The sequence below is a fragment of the Dendroctonus ponderosae genome, unplaced genomic scaffold, assembly GCF_020466585.1.
Source record: "Dendroctonus ponderosae isolate FM_Combo_2020 unplaced genomic scaffold, Dpon_F_20191213v2 Dpon_F_20191213_4, whole genome shotgun sequence".
Taxonomy (NCBI): Eukaryota; Metazoa; Arthropoda; class Insecta; order Coleoptera; family Curculionidae; genus Dendroctonus; species Dendroctonus ponderosae.
This window is the reverse complement of record NW_026018611.1, coordinates 4,609,337-4,630,237: the sequence shown is the minus strand read 5'-3', so window position 1 is coordinate 4,630,237 and position 20,901 is coordinate 4,609,337. Positions and strand designations below refer to the sequence as shown.

Genomic DNA, 20,901 nt, shown 5'->3' with positions numbered 1-20,901 from the left:
ACTTGACACGTGAAACTTTTACCAACTTTAGAAAACACTTCACTCTACAGACGTAGAAACTTTAATAAAAAATGGCCAGAATCCTGTTTTTTTGCCAGCTTTGCGAAAACCGATCTTGAATTGGACGTTTTCATTCAACTCAAAAATTCGCAACTTCTGGTAAGAAAATTGAAATGACCCTTAGGGCTAGTCCTCAGGCATTTTCAACTGTTTAAAGTTATGGTTATTTAAATTTTTCCATCTTGAATGGGAAGTTTTTAACAATTCATAAAATGTCTGGTTAGTTTTAGGGATCATTTCCATTGTTGAATTCCCTGCTTGAAACTTCTGAGTTTTTTGAGTATTTAACCCTCCGTGGACAATAATTATTTTTTTGAATTTTTGGCTCCATTTATCTGTTACTTATAAAGCAAAAAGCCTCGGAAGAAACACATTTTTCATCTTAAACTGATTCCTCACACAGATAACTTTTATTACACAGTTATTTACCTAAACATTGCATAAATCAAGAACGATTTTACCCAGTAATCCTTGGTGGGCTACTTTGGTTCCACTGACATAATCCACAACATAAATTCCTCGTTTTCTTCTGCATTTCCTCCAAGATTGTTGATTATTTTCAGCGTCATTCCATTCAGGCTATCAAAGCGCACCACTGCAGCTGATCCATGTTCTGAGTCGCTGATGGGATTACCTTTCAAAAAAACTTGTATTTTTTCTTCAATTTGCAACGCATTCTGAGTACCTTCAATATCTCTTTCATGCGGATCAAACATGAAATAATAGCCACTTTTGAAAAACACACTGATCCATTGACGGTTGTAGTTAATAATTCCCACAGTTTCTTGCTGGAAGAATGCCTCCAACACGCAATTCAACCTGCTGGCTGTAAAAGCTTCCGTTATTATTGACTTGTAGATTGTCACATGGACCTGAAATTAAATTGAAATTAACCCTCTGATGGAAGCCTCTACGTCCTAAAACAGCTTACTTCCAAAGAGCCCATGAAAAATTTTCTTAGAATATTCTCCATTCCTAGCTGCGGATCATCCGGACCATATGCTATGTAAGAATCTATGTATAGCTGATCGCCTGTGTCCAGAATAAGGTCTATGTGCCGATGGTTCCAGTCCTCAATCGACAGAACTGAGTGCATTACCACTGAAAATGGTCCACATTAGCTAGGGAGAGTTGAGAAAGCGTCCAAATCAACCACCAGAAGCTATGCAGTTAGGAATATCCTGCTTGTTTCTGGAATGGCTGTCGTAGTAATCGGAGTTCTGGCTTTTGTAGCCTCGCAGAATGGCTTCAGCTCCTCTCAGGTGGTAGCCATTCCTGCCAATTAGTTCCCTCTTCTTTGCCTCTTTTTTCTTGCGATCCTCTTCAGCCTGCAATTTATTCCAGATTATCCCCATTGCATTCTATTCATGTTGCTTCTTACCAGCTTCCGCAACTTTTTCTTCTGCTCAGACGCCACCAGTTTGGAGCATCTGGGCAGCACATTTATACTGCTTCTAGTTGTGGATTTTTGCGGTTGTTTCCTTACGGTCTTCGCGTTTCCCACAACGATTTCCACTGGAACAATCACGAATTCTCCTGCTCGCATTTCCGGATCCAAAATGCAGCCTGCAAATTTGCCATTGTTGCTGTTCAATATTACTCTGTTGGCGAACACGAACCAATAACGTGATCTGAAGCCATTTTCTCATTGACGAAAGCCAGCGCACAAGCTGTTCCCGTAAACAGGGGCATTCCAGTGGCATTTCTCGGGTTCGGATCGAAAATGTAAATCAACGGGTCTCCTTCCTCTTGCTTTTGCTCCCAAACGGCCACTGTAAGTGGCTGCGTTACCAGAATTCCATGAGTGTTTTCTTCAAAAAATCGCGACATTCCTGCAAAGTCAGTTTTCATTGCTGCAATCACGTTAAAGTTGTTGCCATCAACTGGAACCTTGTCGAAGATTTTGCATGTCGGACTCTTTGCAGTCGATGTAACCCTTTTGGTCAGTTTGCCGCAATTCACAGTTGGCTTTAACGACTCCCAGCTTGAAGTCGTGCTTCACTCGGTATACGTCCAGCGTGTCTTCCCAAGGATTGAAGTCGAAGCCCAAATCATTGACACTGTCTTCATACAGTTCGGCTCCTGAGGAATGCAAATGTTCGTTTTTAGGCAACTAGCAGGTGAATCTTGGACTTGATATTGCAAAGAGGAAAATCAGCGGAAAATGCCTACCCAAAGTCACAATATCATCAATTATAGGTCGGGACCAATTTTCGGGTTTATGAATCAGCGACATCGTCAAGGCTACAACTGCTATTGGTGCGCTCATGGTATTTGGGCCTTTGCCAAACTTTGGATCCTCTTGAGTGATGGTTCCTCTATAAATACGGGCACAGTTTACACAAAACCAAACAGAAAAACTCACAGATATTCACCTAATAATGCTCTTGCCGGGAATAACCAGCTTGAGGCCGGCCGATTTTGGAACCGCTTTCGGAACTGGAATCACATCTTTGGGCTCCCGTTCCCTTGGGCAAAGGTTTCTTTCTAGAGTGACCTAGAATGGCCCCAGCTTTAATCGCGCCTATTTACCAACACTAACTTCCTACCTGATGAATAACAAACTCTCCTTTTCCAAGCGCAGGCAAATTTTCCAGGAACACTTCGGCCAATTTTTCCACGTCCATATATCGTGTAATACACCCAGTGCCAATGGTAGACTTAACGCCATTTGGACCTCTTTTCATTCCGTCGAACATGTAGAACATTTTCTGGCCCTTCCAGACAGCCACATATAAATCTAAACCAGTCCAGTGGACGTTGAATCAATCCAATAAATCGGCAATTGTTTTCGTACCTCTTGCGCACATTACACCATAGGTGCTGTCCTCGAAAAACTTCTCCAGTCCTCTTTTAACATCCAGGATTTCCTCAAAATTCTGCGCTTTAATATCGCCTTCAATGAATCCTGGAACAATGGAAAGCTCCACCATAAACTGCGCAACACAAATCTTCTTCGGGATGTCGGTGATCGAAAAGTTTTCATGCTGCAGCAGCCAGTCAATCTCAAAATTTCAAAAATATGAGTCTATTTACAGTAGACTGCAGGGAAAATGGTTGGTACTTCTCCATCCTTCAAGCTGCTGTTGGGATCGTTGAGTAATTGCCTGGTTCTGGATTTTCTCATGAAAGTATACAACTTGTCGCCGTAAACTTGAATAGTATCAGGAACAGTGCTTAGGAAGCAAGTCATTTCAAAAGTATCGGCGATACATAAGGCCATTATGCTGCAGGTTAGACCTTGTCTTCCTCTGTTGTATTCCGGGAAAAGGTCATGAGTAATGTCCAAAGAACCTTGAAATTGTTTAGTAGAAAAACGTTCAAAAAATTATCCTTTATCAACCTCTCAAAATCCATCTTCCATGCTCAACCTCCTTGAAGTCATACCAATCTCCACAATACGCATCCGTCCGCTGATCTTCCGGATTGTACTTGGACTTGAGCTGTATTGAAATGATAGGCTTGATTAAAGTCCTGATAACTGCGGGTTTTAAAAACCTTCAAATTATTGACGATTTTCACGCTTTTCAGGGTAAAATCGCTCTTCAGTCGGTCCTTGACTGGAATATTGTTGTAGACGAAATTTACCAGGTCATCTACATTGATAAACCAAATCGAGCAGGCTCTGCCGGATTTTTCCTGCTCCAACCAGTACGATGGCGACATTTTTGGCCTGGGCGGTTCTTCTGGTTCCGAAACTTCCTCCTCTTCGATTTCTTCCTCAAAGTCAGCTTCTTCTTCAGCTTCCTCATCAAATTGTTCATCACTAAGAAACAGCGTTTAGGTTTTTGATTATCTTTAAACACTTTCAATAAAACAGGAAAGATAATTTTATCTAAAACCCATCGCTTATTTTCGGCTGCAGCTTCGGAAATTACTTACGCCAAGTACTCGTCTTCGAAGTTCTCTGCTGGACTTTCAGGTAACTCTTCATTAATTTCACTTCCTTCACGATCTCCTTCTTCCTCGGTTTCCGACAGTTCTTCCGACATCGGCTCCGGCTCAGGAGGTTCGGGATCCCAGTCATCTTTACCTGGAATATTCACGTTCAAACGCACTGGATCAGGGCGGAAATTGGCAAAAAACTTAAGCCTACCAATAACTTCGCCTTTTTTGTCTCTCGGCCGAGGATCAAAAGCGTAAAAGCATTTATCATCACGCCACAATGCTACAGTGTAATGCTTGGACTCTAGAAGGGCCTCTTGGTTGAAATCATCATCGGTTTGCTCCTTTTCGAAGAACGTTTTTAAGGCATCCTTCAGGGTTTCTTTGATGTTGCCTGAAGAAACAAATTCCTGAAAAGTTTTAGGATGATCTAACGAAATTAATACCTTCTGCAACATCGGCGAATTCCACTGTTAGATTATTTGGACCGATGTCCAGTTCAGTCTTCACATTTTCTGAGGATATTTTTATTTCCATTTCTACTGGTTCTTCTTCCTCCTCTTCTTCCACAGCGCTTTCATCTAAAATCCACTTATTTGTAATTCAACTAGTTGCATTAGATGAAGAGGAATACCTTCTGCGGCGTTTTCCTTTGAAGCAGCTGGGGGTTGAGGAGTAGGGGCTGCAGGCTGCGCATCGCCACCTGCCTGCGAGTCCACACCTGCACCTTCTTCCGGAGCTCCAGCTTGAGCATTTTCACCCTCTAGAACCTTTTGAGCATCTGCCATTGACTCCACGTAAAGCTCATCTCCTGCATATTGTTTATCATTAGAGTGAATTACAAAAACTTCTACTTGCTCATCACCTTTATCAAGAATAACATCCACATCAGTTTTCGTCCATTCACCGGAAGGTTTCAGCTTGTTGAAAGCAACGGCAGCTATACACATGGGAACAGTCTGCCTGCCTCGTCGTATTTCGTATTTGGAGCTCTGTTCGCTTAGCCAGCCTCTAAGAATTGCCGATGTTTCATTGATTGCCGTGTAGTTGTTTATGGGGGGCTTCACAGCCCCGGCACCAGCCTCATATAGACTAATCTTCACTTTGGTAATGTTGAAAAAGTCTTCAAGGTTTGGTTCCAGATTGGCCACTATTGCGTTTACCACGTCGTCTAAGTGGACGAAGCGAATGACGCAGGAAGTTCCGTAGCCTGAAAGTTCGGTTTTAAAGTCAAAAGTTTTGAGTTCAGTCAGCCGTTTTGCCTGTTGATATTCCCTTTTCATCCCTACTGTATGGGTCCAGGTAGTAGAAGATTTCCTTCTTCTTCCAAATGGGCAGGGAAATATCTCGCATTGTTATTACGCCATAGTCGTTATCTATGAAGAACTCTTCCAGGCCCTAAAGTTGTTATTAGTCAGTAGAAAGGGTCTGGATGTAGTAGGTAATGATGGGCCTTAAACCTTTCTGAGGTCATTAACATCATTGCTGTTCCTCGCATTAATCAGTCCGTTTACCAAGCATTCCTCCAGCTCGAATTCTGCCTCTTTGTCTCGCAGTCTGTGACGTTTTTTCAGCTCAAAGAGCATCAGATGTGAGCTAATGAAAGCCCCTTTTTCCTGAAGCGTTTCTACTGAATCTCTATAGAATTCATCACCGGTCATCAGAATCTGAACCAAAAGGACCGTTGGAAGATAACTGAAGAAGCATATGAATCGCATACTTCGTCAACAGTGTCACTCGACCACTCCTGCTCATCAAAGAGGGTTGACATTGCAAGACTTATTAGGGCATTGGCGGTTCCTTGGCTATTTCTGGATTCAGCAGAGAATCTTAGGCTGATTTGGCTGAAAGATCCTCTTAGGATCCACACAGCAACATCAATTCCTAGAAGGAAATGTGCTAGCTTGATGGTGCAATGTTGCATTTATTATACAGGGTGTCCCATAAGCACATGATCAAAGGAGTACTGCGATATTCTTTGGATCGAAAGAGGACGCTGTGACTTAATTGTTACTATGAAAAAATGTCTAGATCCCCTGCTTTTGATGGTCAAATTTCTTCAAAAAAGTAGTCTTTTTTTAAATATCGAGATAACGGTAAGATTGATTTTGTATTGTTTGTATTGTTTTAAATTATACGGGTAGTATAGTATATCTTTCTTGCAGCTTTCACAAAGTTTTCAAACTGACACCCGGTATGTAAGACTCGGTCAGAAGTGAGGAATTCTTAAGTGCCTGGTACGAAAACTATCAGAACTTTTTACTTGACAGCTGGAATCGCTTGATTTTTTTTGAGTTGATGCTCTAATAGCTCTAAGTAGGACGTTTTTGTGCTCTTTGCAAAATCTTGTAGTATTCATAGTTTTTGCACAAAAAAATATTGGGTCTATATCAGGGCTAAATTTTGCAAAAAGCCGGCATCTTCTTTTCGTGAAATTTCGGACGAAAACGCTCCCAAAAATCCATTGGGCCTTAGACGCTGATATTGTCGGTGAGTTAAAAATTGGTAAATGCGTGCCAATTAATTTATTACATAAGAACATTATCGCTGAGTACGACATTTGCAGTTAATGTCTGAAATTGTTAAATAGCAAAAAGCATGAATCCTACAAGATTTTACAAGAAGCCGAAAAATGTTCAAAAATGATTAGTGCATCAACAGTAAAAAACTCAGTTAATTCCAGCTACCAAACAAAAACTTCCGGCGGTTCTTGTACCAAGACACAAGAGTTCCGCACTTGGCCAAAGCGAACTCGTTTCCTTCATAAAAACTTGAGACTTACATAAGAACAAATTCACATCGAGTTTTATTCAAAACCACTATATCATTTGTCCTTTTTCAAAAAATAATTTTTTTGGACCATCAATAGCAGCCGGACATTTTTTCTTAGTAAAAGTTAGGTCTTCATTTGAGAATTTGAATTTGAATAAAGTGAGTCCCAGAAGTAAGAACAAAATCCATTTAAATTTCAGCGATGCCATTTTTGGAAATAAAAATTGACGGGAATCCAAATCTAGAATCATTTTTCAAGTGACTAAAAATCATCGTGGGCGCCAACCTTCGAGTTGTTGATGTAAAGAATGTGGTTCTAAAATACCATTCCGGAAGCTTTTTCTTCCATTAAAAGACGCATTGAACAGTCGATGAAGTCATTCGAGCCTTTTTTCGTAATATGCACTTTAAATCAGTAAACAAAAATACTGGTTTTTAGCGCTCATGAATATTCTCTTGAACGTTATTTGGCTACATGTTTGCCGATTATTTTTCGGCGAGGTTTGACCAAATTTTCCGCCAAATCACTTGAAGCCACCTCCCCAAACTGGGAAAAACTTGCCTTTGAAATTGTACCAATCGTCAGAAATATCCACGTAATCCTTGATGACTACTTTGCTTATGTAAAACCGTTGATCCCTGAGCGCTTTTTCCGTATTATGCACATACAAACTGACAAGATCTTTGAGCTTTTGACACCAAACCACACAAGCCACACCTCCAGGTGTTTGCAAGCTCACTTCTTTGGACCCAAAGATGGCCTTATTTGACTGAGCTGAAAAAGGTTTTGCTTCATTAATAATTGATGTTGGATTGATGGGTTTCTCGCACCTTTTCCTTCCTGGTCGCGATCATTGGGGTCAAACATGTAGTAGACGCCATCCTCCACCCAGAAGGCGATAATTTGCGGCCCTTGAACAATGCAGCAGTCGAAATCAGTGAGAAAGTCGTCCAAAGCCGCCCCCAAATCCAGAATTTCATACTCCTGGCTGTGCATCTGGCCAACCACAGCATATTCGTCGATAATCGGTGTAAACTTTTTGCCTTCATATTCAATTTTGCTTGGGAAGTTTGAAAGGCGCAAAGAGTGGGTTCTGGGAATACTCAACATGGCATCTCTGAATTGGATTTAAAAAGCCAATTTTACCAGGTTTATGAGACTCCAAGTGTTACCTGTAAAGCAACTCTCCGTATCGGAGAACAGTGTCCACAAGCCGTGGGACCCAATGCTTGGACTTATGCAAGCGCAGCATTATGAGGGCGGAAAGAGCATTGCCCATGCTTTCTCTGCCCATATATTTGGAGAAGTTGGGGTCCATTTGGGACGTGCTGGCCCTCAAAATACCCATCACATCAGGAATTAGTTCTACGAATCGTGCAAATTGCTCTGGCTGTGCTCAGAGTAGCAGGCGCAAACCTGTGTAATACGTGAGGCGAGCATGCTCCCCTTTGAGGTAGCTGGGGATCGGAATGGGGAATCGGCATAAATCATGCTTATCCACATGGCCCTCGGGCAGGAAAGATGGACGTCGACTCTGGGGAAGATCATCGTCTACTTCAGGGGACATTTCCTCCAATTCCTTCTGAAGGGGTTCAGCAGGAGTTTTGCCTTCTTCTACATATTGTTCGAGGAATTGCTGCTTTGGATCAGGCAAAGGAGAAGCTTGGAAATCATGAGAACGATAAGAACAATGAAACTTTTGGTGTGAAGGTTTCTGATGTAAGTATGTTCCTATGGAACTCGAAAGGTGCTAATCTCAGGCATCCCCAGGACTAGTTTAGAGTCTGTTAGCTCTTATTAACCGGGTTTTGCCTGAAAATAACACTTTCGATTTATTTTTCGCCGATTTTTGCCCCGATATTTTATGTACAATAAAGTGTACAAAGTAGTGTTTAATTTCAAATTGCTGTCGATTGACGGGGGCATTTGGGAACATTGCCTGATAAGCCCCTCCAGCCAAAAAATCCATATTATTCCAATTATTTATTCGAAAAGTGCATTTATCAGGATCAAAAGCTAATTATATTATTGCTGGCTTCAATCAAAACGTCCAATTGTTTAGACTTTCGTCCAAACATTTTGTTGTGAGGAGACTCCAATTTGAAGCATGCCGATTTGTTATCAGCTTGACCTTTGCTATTCTTTGATTGGTTATCTTGCACGGAAAACGCAAGGTTTTTTAACAAAAAAAGTTGATAATCTTTGCCACTAAGGGCGGGTGTATGGGATGTTTTTCATGGCGAAAGAACTAATAAGTAAGCAATTGATGAAAGTTCTAGATTTTTGTTGGCCACTTTCACTTTCTTTAGCCTAGAAGCTCCTTCAACTAGCTCTAGCTATGAAATAACTCGCCCTCTTATATATAATATTCCATTCAACTTACGTTCTTCAATAATCTGGCTAAAAACTACATCTTGCGGTGCTAAATCTTCGAAAGTTTCCGGTGGGGTTGTGTTGATAAGAACAATCCTGGCTATCCCACACGGGATGATATGAACTTTCGAATCTGCCTCCTTTACAGATGGAAAATTGAGGAAAATGTGCTCAGCCAGGGTTGCTAGCGCTTTAAAGCGGCCCAAAAATGAAAATCCTCCTCCTGAAATACTCATCAACTTGCACTGTTTGTTCTGGACATTTTTAATGCTTACCAGGTATTCCTTTCCACGGGTTTCCATACTCGTCATGCTCTCCCGGGTCGAAAAAATAGTAAACGCCTTCACTCACCCAAACAGCCGCATATTTGTCTTTCATGTAAAAAATTCCTGATGCATTTTTCTCCAGGAACTTTCCCAGAGTGTCTTCAATGATGGCTTTGGCTTTATCTTCCGAGCTCGATGTGAGTTCTTCAGTAAGTTTCCCGTTTGGGCTGACAAATAGAGTGATTTTCCGTTGGCCCAGGAAGAAAGAAGTGTGCATTTTTTCAGGAGGAACCTCAATGAGGCATTTGTCTCCCTGCTGGGTACTTCGTACATACAGTTCGTCGCCTCTGAGTAAAATTTCGTCCAGCAGCCTCTCACTCCAAAGAGCCATTTTGTAAATTTGCGAAAACGCACACGCCAGACCCGAATTGCACGCTCCTTCAATGAAAATCTTTCGGTTCAGAGTATTTTAATTGGGCAAAAGCAAAAACCTTGGAAGCCATTGGACTTAAAGCTGAATCTCTTGTGGAACTGACTGAAATGTCCCGTAATAATTCCAGCCTCTCCATGGATGCTGAACTTGTTCCAAACTTTCCCCAGGGTGGAAATGGCGAGCTTTTGGGATATTCCTTCAGGCTTTACATACTTGGGTTCGGGCTTAAGCTGTTTTTTTCTTTGGTCGGGAGGAATCCATTTCTTAGTCGGCACAGGAGGGTAGTTGATCACGGGTTTGGGGCGCGGTTTCGGTTTGTTTTTGCGAAATCTTTTCACACTTAAATAAAATTTTCAGTCAAGTTGAGGGATTTCTGGACGTGTGGTTGGGGCTGTATACAGAATGGGTCAAATGATGAAAACGTGTTCATAAAAATATTTATTTTTTGGAATTCAAAGTGCAATTTATGGATTAAGCAACTCAATATCAAGCTCTTTCATCGTTTGTAAAAATTTCGTTAAATCGACGGTTTCGCCAGAAACTACATTTTTGTCACGTTTGCTCGCATGTTTTGGGCGCAAACTTCCAGAACAGCCACAAAAACTAACTTCGCGAAATTGTTTTATTAAGACAACGACTTAATCACATATTGTTTTATGGATTCTTTTTGCTCGCTTCTTTTGCAAAAATTATTCACAGTCGCCTTTAAAGGGTGAGACATAATTATGCACTTTTAAGTGTCTTATAGAAAAAAAATATTAATTTCAATTTTTTTAAAACCATGCTATCGGAATTTTCATTTCAAAGTACCGAAGTTCGTAACTAAAAGTTGAAAGTTGTTGAGATGCAAAAATATTAAATATAAAGTCGACACTGTGTAGGGTGGGAAAACTCGATTCCGCATTAGAAATTTCAGGTTTACAATCGAATTTTTTCACAGAAACAAACACACCACACTGCGGCTTTTACAAAAAATTGTGCTGTGTTTATCTCTTCTTATATTATGCATCACCTAAAAGCATTTACATCTTTGCGCATTCAAAACTGTACAAAAATCTCAAATTAGCTAAAATCTTACCCCATTTTTTAAATTTTCTTTTGCAATTCTACTAGAAATTTTAAACTGCAAGCTGACACCGAGAGCAAAAGTAACAATTAACACTTTGAAGTAACTGGTAGCATTCTGACATTTATTTTCCGGAATACAAATTTCGCAGTGTGACTATCTAGCTTTAAAACCTACCTAACTATGGACAGGCAAAGGTAAATCAGAGTTTTGTGTAACTTATGAATGAACAAGAAGAAGGCACAAAAATTAATTTTTTAGCGACAATCTCCAACCTCCATCTCCTCCACTGGCAGACCAAAGCGATTCTGATGATGACGACTATCCCATTTTCCAACCTCCGTTGAAATTCCCCGATCCGGTAAAATATCGAAAAAAGAAGGATCGATTGCTCTTCAAAAGGCCTCTGGAGGTTATTCCGGAGACTGGGAGTGTTATCAGCACGAAAATTACGCCTTCAATGGGGTAAAGCGAAGTAGTTTACTACTCGCAATTTTTCCAGTTGCTCTGGGGTCTTTCAGGACTAGAATCGATCTTCAGTACGTTCCACAATCTGCATACGAAGAGGGTCAACCAAGGCCCAAATTCATTGTCCCTAAAACCAGAAAGCAACGACAGTTTATTGAGAACAACCGCGCCAATACTTACAAGAAATTTTGCAAGTATCGCGTTGTTAAAATGGCCGATCCGATTCCCTCAAAGAAACTCAGCCAAACCGTACGGTTTTCTCAAATTTTCGCAATTCAGCTTAACTAATCCGAAAAATTCAGTTTGAAATTGGTTCTCCTGAACCATCCAACGCCAAAGTGGCTCCAAGGAAAGTAAGTCCAACTGCAAGCTGGCTTTACCCGGACCCACAAACGAGCAAAGAACTCGCACTCAAGAAGCCGAAAAGCGGCATTTTTATTAACGAAACTCGCTCTAAACACGTATCGAGTGACTACGATAGTTTCGACTTGGTTTTTACGAGAAAACCGAGACCAGTTGTGTAAGTATTTGCTATTGGTACAAATCGCGGTTCTAATATTTCTTTAATAATAAAAAAAGAAAAACGAGCAAACAGAAGCGGTCTCGAGCACTACGCAAAGTAACTGAAGAAGACGAAAGCAGGCCTGATAAGGAAAAGAAAAAGAGAAAAAAGAAAGGAACTAAGAAAGCCAGCAAAGAAAAAGGTAAAAATAAGCTTGCTTAAGTCATGAAGTAGGCTTGGGTAATACTGCGTCTTAAGACACTTGGGTGTTAATGCCGCTCTGAGTGTCCATGTGCCGCGACACCTGACGACGCGGCACTTTGAACAACACTTACCATATGGTTTATGACGTTGTGTTCTAAAGCCGCACGAACGAAAGTGCTCAAAATACTTGTCTACTAATCAGTAGATAAGTATTTTTATGAATGAAAAAACTGATGAATTCTTATTTATCTCGGTCCAATGGCTCGCATGGGATATTGGTCGCAGGTACCTGTACAACATCGGGGATTTTGATATTTTAATAATGCAAAAAGGCAATTGCCTACCTTTTGATTACTACTTTCTGGTGCTGGTACTGGTGCTCAATATGAATTTGTCCTGCGGGCATCACTCACGTTGTTGGCTTCATTTTTAGAGCCTCCAATCAATCAAGACAAAAGCTCAAAGTGCTGTTTCTTTTCGGAATTGTTCCCTAGTCTGGAAAGGGCATTTGTGCTGAGTTTATGTCGACTAACGATATTTTTCTCTAATTTAATGGATAATTGAATTATGAATATATTATGAATATTTTGCGGTTATTATAATTATATGGCTCATCAGATCCTTCAGTATAAATAAATTAGTAAATCTCTTAATACGGGCCTGATTTGGATCATTGAAAACTTGTTCTAAAACCAGTGGTTTGGTCTAAAATTCGTATTCTGCAAACTTGAAATCAGTTGAGAATCTTGAACGTCATACGAGTTTGAAGGTCGCAAAGACGATTTTTTAAACCAAATGTTATCGATGTTTTCTTTGTGGATTTAAGGTCGATTTTCTTTTGGAAAAACAGCTATTTGCATGTGGAAATTTCCTGCGTAACTGTCAAAATCGGGCCGATTCGAAAAATTTGATATTTGCGGAAAAACGCACGATTTTCTATAAAAACTACATCTCGGAAAATTGCAATCGGTTAAGGTCGAAAGGACGGTTTTCCGAACAAAAAACAAAAATAATTATTCCGGATCTGAAACTTCTAGCATGTTTTTTAATGAGTTCGAAGCACTCCTCGCGTCCGTGAGCAGAAAATGATGTAAAATTCGAGTTTTCAGAAAATTTTTATTTTTGAGAAAAATCGACCCTTGCCGTTGGAAAAATTTCGGCTAAAAATCTAAATTTTACTTGCGTGTTTTTTGAGCTCAATCGATTCCTTTCGATGTAAGAAGGTCACAAATATGAATTTAAAAAGCGTTTGGGTCCGTAATAAGGAAGAAACCGTCGGTTAAAGATTGTGAACGCTCAAAAAATGCTTAAAATGTGCCGAAAATGTCTATTACTTTGGATCTGACATTTCTAGCATGTTTTTCAATGAGTTCGATTTCAATTATTTCAACGACTTTGCGTCCGTGAGCAGAAAATGATGTAAAATTTAAGACATTTTGAGAAAATGTTTATTTTTCCAAAAAATTGACCTCACCCTTGGAAAAATGTCGACTAAAAATCAAAATTTCAAATGCGTGTTTTGTGAGCTCAATCGATTCCTTTCGATGTGAGAAGGTCACAAATATGAATTTAAAAAGCGTTTGGGTCCGTAATAAGGAAGAAACCGTCGGTTAAAGATTGTGAACGCTCAAAAAATGCTTAAAATGTGCCGAAAATGTCTATTACTTTGGATCTGACATTTCTAGCATGTTTTTCAATGAGTTCGATTTCAATTATTTCAACGACTTTGCGTCCGTGAGCAGAAAATGATGTAAAATTTAAGACATTTTGAGAAAATGTTTATTTTTCCAAAAAATTGACCTCACCCTTGGAAAAATGTCGACTAAAAATCAAAATTTCAAATGCGTGTTTTGTGAGCTCAATCGATTCCTTTCGATGTGAGAAGGTCATAAATATGAATTTATAAAGCATTTGGGTCAATAATAAGGAAGAGGTCGTCGGTAAAAATCGTGCACGCTTAAAAAACGCTTAAAATGTGCCGAAAATGTCTATTAATTCGGATCTGAAACTTCTAGCATGTATTTCAATGAGTTCGATGTATTCCTTGCGTCCGTGAGCAGAAACTGATAAAAAATTTAGGACATTTTGAGAAAATTTTTATTTTTTCAAAAAATGGTTCCCTTCCTTTTGAAAAATTTCGACCAAAAATCAAAATTTGCAAAATTATTACAAATAATTTCCAACATGTTGAAAGTGTGTCTGTGTCGCTGTATCACTACAGCAAGCCGTATCGGTGTCGCTGCGTGAACACTTGAAAATCCACTGTGTTACCCAGACTTATCATGAAGCCACCGGAATGTTTCAGATATGAGCCCCGAAGAAGCGTTCATGTCGAAGATGGAGCAAGAAATGGAAGAAGAAATGATGCTCGGTGAATATGGAGAAGGGGACATGTTGCCTAAGGACTATTTAACCAAACAGTTTAGACGCAAAGTTTCTCTGGTACAATCGGGCAACCTTGCTGCTATTGTTTTCCGCAATAATTTCCTTCCAGATGTCCGATTGTACATCCTACCAGTCCAGAGACTACGAAGCAGAGAGCGAAGTATCCTTAGCCCATCCAGCTTTGGATAAAATTGCGCAAAAATTCCGAAGAGACTCGGAAATTCGAAGATATGAACCCAAGCGGAGACGCTTTCGTAGAGGAACTTTGGAAAGTCACTCTTTCACCAACATCTACCAGCCCACTTTGAAGGAGTTTTATTTCGGATCCAGACAAGGCACCATGCATCAAGGTACCATCAGCATCAGTTCAGACTATTTTCTCATGTAGAACATCGATCCCAATAGGAGATGAACATTTACCCGAAGGGTCGCCCAACATGCAAGGAATCTGCATACCAGTAGCAGCCTATTGTTTCTCTTTCCTGAAGCATCCGAACAAGTGGACTGAGGAGCATATTGACGAAATTCTGGATGTAGGAAGTCAGCTGTATTTGAGCAGCTTGCAGAGCCTTCATGTGCATACTTTTGGAAAGGATCTGAAGCCTGAAGATCTGGACAAGCACTGTTTCATCCGTAAATAGCCTTGCACCCATCTGGATTTTAATGGAAATCTCAACGTTTGCAGGACACAAAAAACTGCGATTTGTAGTTGAAGACCCCGAGGTGTCAGGCTTGATAAAGTCGACTGATAGAACAGTGTTCAACCTGACTAAGGCGTTGAGCATATTTTTTTCCCGGCAGAAGGCCGGCATTTTTCAAACTCAGGATACCAATTTGGCCATTTGGAAGGACAAATATTTTTATTTTTTCGATGGAAAGCCCCGGACCAAGGACCTGTACTATTCGCCCAATGGGACTGCAATAATGGCTAACTTTTACGACGTTCCCGCAATAGTTACGGTGCTGTTGAAGCGATCTGGAATGCAAAATTGGCCGTTTGTGATCTACCCCATCAAGATCTATAAAGTAGATTAGTAATGGCTTTAGAGCTTTGATGGATTGTTGCGGGTCTATTTAATAGGTGATGGATAAAGATGAAGAAGACGACGCAGATAAGGGCTTGGGACTGGACGCTAGAAGCAACTACAATATCCTGAATGAGAATAAAGCTGTTCTGTTGGCCTCGTATGATTTGGGGGATAAATGTTTCGGCTTTAGCAGGAGCAAGCAGAGCTTGCCAATGTCGGTAGTTTGCCTGGTAAGAAGTTTCAACTATGTGAAATGTTATTTTCGGTTGTGGAATTTAGAAGAAATTTTGGTTCTGTAGGTATATTCCAGAATTACTCCTCCTAGTGCCTGGCACAAAACCACCTTGGATAAGATCATGATTATTGGAAACCAACTGTACCTTGAATGTATGCAATGTGAAGCCATAAGTGAACTAACACTCGGCACTATTCCAGCCTTCTTCACGATTGGACCATACATCGGTAATTTTTCGCTGAAATTCCGCGCAACTGGTCCACAATTGTCTGTCTGGTTGCAGTGGAAATTTACATTTACGCCAACAGAATGGTGGACATGATGTACGAGAAATGCAACTGCCAGCTGGAATGTTCCTTGGAGAAGTTCTTTGAAACCAACACGAACGCCATCATGCAAATTGGGAGCGTTTATTTGGCCATTTGGAAGCAGCGGAACATGTTCTTTTGCTTTGATCCCTATTCCCGAGGAACAGAGGGTGCGATTAAACGAACAATTTAGTTGAAAATGTAACATTTTTTCTGCCCTACAGGCTATAGATGTAGAGATGGCTACGCCTGTGTGTCCATGCATGCCAACATCCATTCTTTAGTTGATACAGTCACGCATAACTTTGATGATAAGGACGCAATCTTCAATATTCATTCCCTGAAAGTGTGCAAAATCAATCGAGATCCTGTGAGTGATGATTTTTTTAATTCAAAAGGTCTAAGCAATCTTTCGCTTAACAGGTGCAGTCGCAGCGGTTTCCGAAACACATTCCCTTGGACGAATTTCCCCCGGAAGAATTTAAAACGTCCAAAATGCGAAAAAGCAAAAAGGCAGCCACAGAAAAACCCATTACGGTTGACTATTCTGCTTTAGCCATGAGGAGTTTGCTGATGGGCGAAACTCCCGAACCCTCCATAATGGAAGTCGGTACGTGGAAGCCATAACTACTAGATTAATCTGAATTGCTATCAAGAGTGAAATAATCCTGAAGTGCGAACTTTCAATCCAGTGCCACTCTCTTATCCGAAAATACATTGATAATATTTTATTTTTTCAAGGATCCCACGTTGAAAGTTTAGGCCTAGACCAGATTCCTCCTCTGCTCCATGCAGATCGGCTTCCACCTAAAGCTGGAGCTTTGCTGCAAAAGCCCCTCAACACTGATATTGTCGCTGATTTGGACTCGCCCAGCTTATCAGACACCCAGGTAAATTCGCTTTGTTTGGGTGTTTGCCTCCAACTGATCCTGAATTGCTTCAACAGATTGCGCCCCAACGGCCCAGTCAACCCAAAGAATCTCAGGAGATTTCCTTGATGGACCTCGACACTTTTGAACTCACCCAGGAAGAAATTGAGCTGGAAGAGGTTTACGCTGAAGGATATGGGCAAGATGAAGATGGTAAGACTAAGCAGTGAGTTGATGTGGGGTGAGTTAATTTGCATTGGGTAACTGGAAGGCATGGGTGAAGAAATGGGGGAAGAAGACATCGAAGCGGCCATTGCTAGGGAAATGGAAGAGCAGGCAGGAGAAGGTGAAGATTTCTACTATAGCGCTAATGAATACGCGCAAGTTAGGACAGAGTCTTTGGTGCCAATGGCGGTCTCTGAAGAGGTACGTGTGTGAGTGATTCGACGCCAAAAAAGTCCAATTTGGATCCTTGCCCTGGATAGATCAACACCGAGCTCACATATTTTCCCATTAAACGGGAAATTCTCTATCCGACTTATGTGAGAGGGAAGCAGCAAATGAAATCGCGGTTGAATCGATTTAGGAAACCATTCGAATGGGACGATACCTACCTTCCGGCTGTGCCAGATGGTACTAAGTCCGAGGAACTTAGGAAAGAGACGAATTTTGTAGATTTGCCCGACGATACGCAGGTACAAAACTTTGTGGCTCTTTCGGTTGCAGTGAAATCACATACATTTACGCGAATAACTTAATAAATTTTGTTTAGATTATCAGGGGAACTAAGAATGTTGCATCCTTTGGAGACGAGGTAGAGTTTATAGCACCTTTTGTGTGTGTTATGGCCGACGTGGTGGCTAAAAAGTACTCAATTCTTTCATGGAGTGCTGAAATCGTTGACTATGTCCTTAAATGCGGCGTCGAGCTGTATAATGCTTCTAAGTTTCGATATGACCAGGTAGGCGCATAAATCTGTAAAAAGATCCTCAGCTTAAATCCACTGTGTAGGTATCAAAGCTGGAGATTCCGCAAATATCACTAGGACAAGCCAAATTCGCCTGCCTAGTGGAATACGTGTTTGATTCATACACCCGACCAAACATCCTGGAACTGGCAATAGAGAAGATTCTCTTTATCCGCTCTGATATGGGGGTTTTGGTGACGCCCACCTATGCTTGCGCTCTCATGTACAAGAATTTCCTCTTTTATATGTACGATGGGTTTGGAAATAATGAAGTCGGCCTGAGCGAAGGCTTGTCTGATCTGGGCTCCGCCTGCTTTTCCCGATTCAAAGCAAGTTATCGTTTGATACGCGTTAATATTTACTGGAATATTTCGATTTCCAGGACGTGCATTCGCTAGTAACCAGAATAATGTACAACAAGAAGAAACGGGACTCCAATGAAGAAGTTGTGTACACCCGATTTGTGCTGAGCGCTGTACGAACCAAGAGGTTGCATCCATCAGGTTTGCCTACAGGGGCTTCCAAACCGGTTGAAATTTCTTGACTTACATCATCATTGCAGAGGAAAAGCTGGCGAGCCAAAAGAGCAAAAGAAAGCCCGTGGACAAGGAAGCTGAAGAAGAAGAAATGGCAGCTCAACAGGGCGAGGATGGAATGGATGCGTCAGACAAGGAAAACACTGCCTACGAATCAGATGAAGAACAAGCTAAAAAGGAACCGGAAAATAAAGTGGGGTATGGCCTACAAAGCCCAGAAAGTCATTTCCCGATCAGTTCTTCAAGTGGCGCCTTTCTTAGTTACCAGTTTAGAAATGGCCTCTACGTTATAGAGGGCACTAGAGCCCTAAAGTCTGCTGATACTGAAGAAGAAAATGAAGAAGGAATCAGACGAAGTCCGATCGAGCTGCAAGAAGACCACTTTGCTTGTCTTTGTGCCGGCCTCATGCTGCTGTCCTGCTCAGTGGGAAAATGGGATACAAAAAGTGTGGATGAGGTAAAGCGTGAAGGATGCCTTGGATGGAAGAAATAGTGTTTTTTTAGGTTCTTGACCATGGGAACCACATATTTGCTCACGCCGATGATCTGGAGATGTCCGAAAAGCGCACAATAAAAAATATTCTCATCAAGAAGAACTTCTTCGATATTATAGTGAAGAAGATTAGAATCGAGAATTGGAGGGATAACAGGAATTTAAGCGCAGGTAAATGTGGAAAAATCCCGTGTTTTTGGTCTCTTTAAACGTTAATTCCAGGAATTGATACACTGCTGAGAAAGAAAATGTCGTACTTCCTAATTCAATTCCCGGCTAGTTCTTATGTTGTCCATAAATCTCCTGCAAATGATAGTTTCCATATCTTCTACCCTTGCGGCTTGCCCAAGGGCAAGCAGAAGTCCGGGACTTCGGATGAAGCGTCAACAGTTGCTGGTTGGTTGAGGTGTAGAAATTTAAATGTAGGTAGTTCCTTGTAGTGGCACTTCCCAGCCTCCAGGAGACTCGTTTCAGGATGCAAAACGGCAGTTGAAACACGCCGTAAAAAAAGGGGCCGAAGGCTACGATTTCTACACCTTTGAGGTGACCTCGATTCGCAAAGCCCCGAAAGATATGCTGATCAATTTCCGATTGAATCAGTACGAGGTGGAGAAAGCGAAAAGACCTGAACAATTTGGTGCGTATATTTAAACAAGTCTCGAATGGGGCTAAATTTGATTTTCCACCGGAAGGTAAGCCGTTCTATGAGGACGCGGCCTGGCTCAAAGTGGATCCGATACCGTGGTCTAGAACAGTGGCGAAAAATCCCGAAGGAAATAACAGGGAATCGTTGGATAATTTCTGGCATAACTGGAATATTGAGTATGAGAAGGATTTGTTTTCAATGTTGGCGAATATCCATCAAGATTCCGATAGGTTAGTAACGATGTTTTGTACAGAAGTGGTACGAGCGATAAAGGATCTGATTTTTTTTCAGGTTCTCTGATGAAACTCGTGGCAAACAGACCTTATGCAATCTGGTTACTTGCATAGGAATGCTGGAAATTTACGATCTAGCTGAGTGGAATGCGGCAGTTATTGACTCGGTCTTGGTCAATGGTGACCAATACTTTGCGGAATGCGTTCGGGACATTAAGGACGATGATTACGAATTATCGGTTGATGATTTGAAGGTTGGTTTTGTGCTTGAACTCGGATGTTTGCTTGATGCTTTGATTTTATAGGAGGAATCGAGCATTTTTCCATTCAATTTCAAAGTCAGCTGCACACCCGTTGTTGAGGGAACAATGTTTTTGGTGCGAAATACTCAGTTTAATTTGTACAAAGCGCTCAGGTAAGCAGAGATTACTGCGTTGTTTTAATGAGTTTAAAGCGAGTTTTCTCTCGCACTTGAAGTTGAAAATATGCTTATCGTGTGGATGATCCCTTTACTTGGTGCTTCTTGGGCGAATTTGACTACTTTTCGCCTGTTGAAGCTTGCAGTTTTCAAATAAAGCCCCATTTCCCAAAGAAAGCTGCAATAAAACGATTATCTGGGAAACGGAAAATATATATTTTTGAATATGTGATTCAGGTTTTTCTTCGATCATTCCGATCGACGTGGAGGCTTGATCTGTTGCACTAAATCTGGCACCAAAAAGTATCTGGCATTTGGTAAATCGCAGAGAAACGAATACTACATGTTTGAGACCGATGCGCATGGCAGTCCCATGTTCTTAGACGGGCACGAAAAGGCTTACATTTTGCGCATGACTAGTTTAAACAGGTTTGTTTAGCTTATCTGCCTTATAAAGTTGCGGAATTAAGGCGTGCTGTCCTTGCAGGTTATTACATGTTTTAACTTTGACTCTGAGAGGAGGCGATTTCTACATGTTTGAGGTGCGTATCACCGACGTGAAGCCCATTGGTTGAAGATACCACGATTATATGCAAGTGTCTAAATTTGTGTGTAAAACCCTAATAAATGTTTCGATTGGATATTTCGCTGTCAACTCTTTGGGGGCAATGTTTATGTAAGTTCCTTTCGATTTTACTAATGTTTCAAAAGATAGTTTTTCCGGCAAATGCACAAGGTTCAAGCATTCTCCAC

At 41.0% G+C, this 20,901-nt stretch overlaps 2 protein-coding genes across 3 annotated transcripts; one reads left to right on the top strand and one right to left on the bottom strand.

The window, feature by feature from the left end:
• Positions 1 to 433: 433 nt before the first annotated feature.
• LOC109544047 lies at positions 434 to 10,956 on the bottom strand. 2 transcript variants are annotated; one of them, XM_019914058.2, is made up of 30 exons: positions 10,869 to 10,956; positions 9,849 to 10,129; positions 9,367 to 9,795; positions 9,102 to 9,314; positions 8,135 to 8,380; positions 7,891 to 8,083; positions 7,549 to 7,835; positions 7,280 to 7,492; positions 5,666 to 5,829; positions 5,406 to 5,612; positions 5,208 to 5,343; positions 4,811 to 5,155; positions 4,580 to 4,756; positions 4,392 to 4,526; positions 4,157 to 4,339; positions 3,943 to 4,093; positions 3,559 to 3,826; positions 3,404 to 3,503; positions 3,125 to 3,354; positions 2,858 to 3,065; positions 2,610 to 2,800; positions 2,436 to 2,557; positions 2,233 to 2,378; positions 1,951 to 2,142; positions 1,680 to 1,892; positions 1,442 to 1,626; positions 1,217 to 1,388; positions 992 to 1,161; positions 746 to 932; positions 459 to 694 (listed from the first exon to the last, which is right to left on the bottom strand). In XM_019914058.2, exons 1-30 carry the CDS (start codon positions 10,871 to 10,873, stop codon positions 540 to 542), a joined length of 5,904 nt encoding a protein of 1,967 aa, XP_019769617.1. In that variant the 5' UTR covers positions 10,874 to 10,956; the 3' UTR covers positions 459 to 539. The 2 variants fall into 2 exon arrangements, with proteins under 2 accessions (XP_019769619.1, XP_019769617.1); XM_019914060.2 differs by lacking the exons at positions 9,102 to 9,314; positions 9,367 to 9,795; positions 9,849 to 10,129; positions 10,869 to 10,956 and having other exon boundaries at positions 434 to 694; positions 7,891 to 8,052; positions 8,135 to 8,287.
• On the top strand, positions 10,951 to 20,789 carry LOC109544048. The gene is made up of 31 exons (XM_019914061.2): positions 10,951 to 11,053; positions 11,118 to 11,321; positions 11,378 to 11,573; positions 11,627 to 11,844; positions 11,904 to 12,028; positions 14,336 to 14,472; positions 14,525 to 14,765; positions 14,821 to 15,048; positions 15,101 to 15,441; positions 15,497 to 15,673; positions 15,743 to 15,905; positions 15,962 to 16,156; positions 16,211 to 16,356; positions 16,410 to 16,596; positions 16,728 to 16,876; positions 16,933 to 17,068; positions 17,127 to 17,281; positions 17,341 to 17,550; positions 17,628 to 17,816; positions 17,867 to 18,151; positions 18,205 to 18,325; positions 18,385 to 18,556; positions 18,620 to 18,815; positions 18,863 to 19,022; positions 19,074 to 19,273; positions 19,326 to 19,488; positions 19,544 to 19,727; positions 19,789 to 19,984; positions 20,036 to 20,145; positions 20,386 to 20,577; positions 20,636 to 20,789. The coding sequence occupies exons 1-31, from the start codon at positions 11,040 to 11,042 to the stop codon at positions 20,721 to 20,723; spliced, it is 5,478 nt and encodes a 1,825-aa protein (XP_019769620.2). The 5' UTR covers positions 10,951 to 11,039; the 3' UTR covers positions 20,724 to 20,789.
• The last annotated feature ends 112 nt before the right edge of the window (positions 20,790 to 20,901 follow it).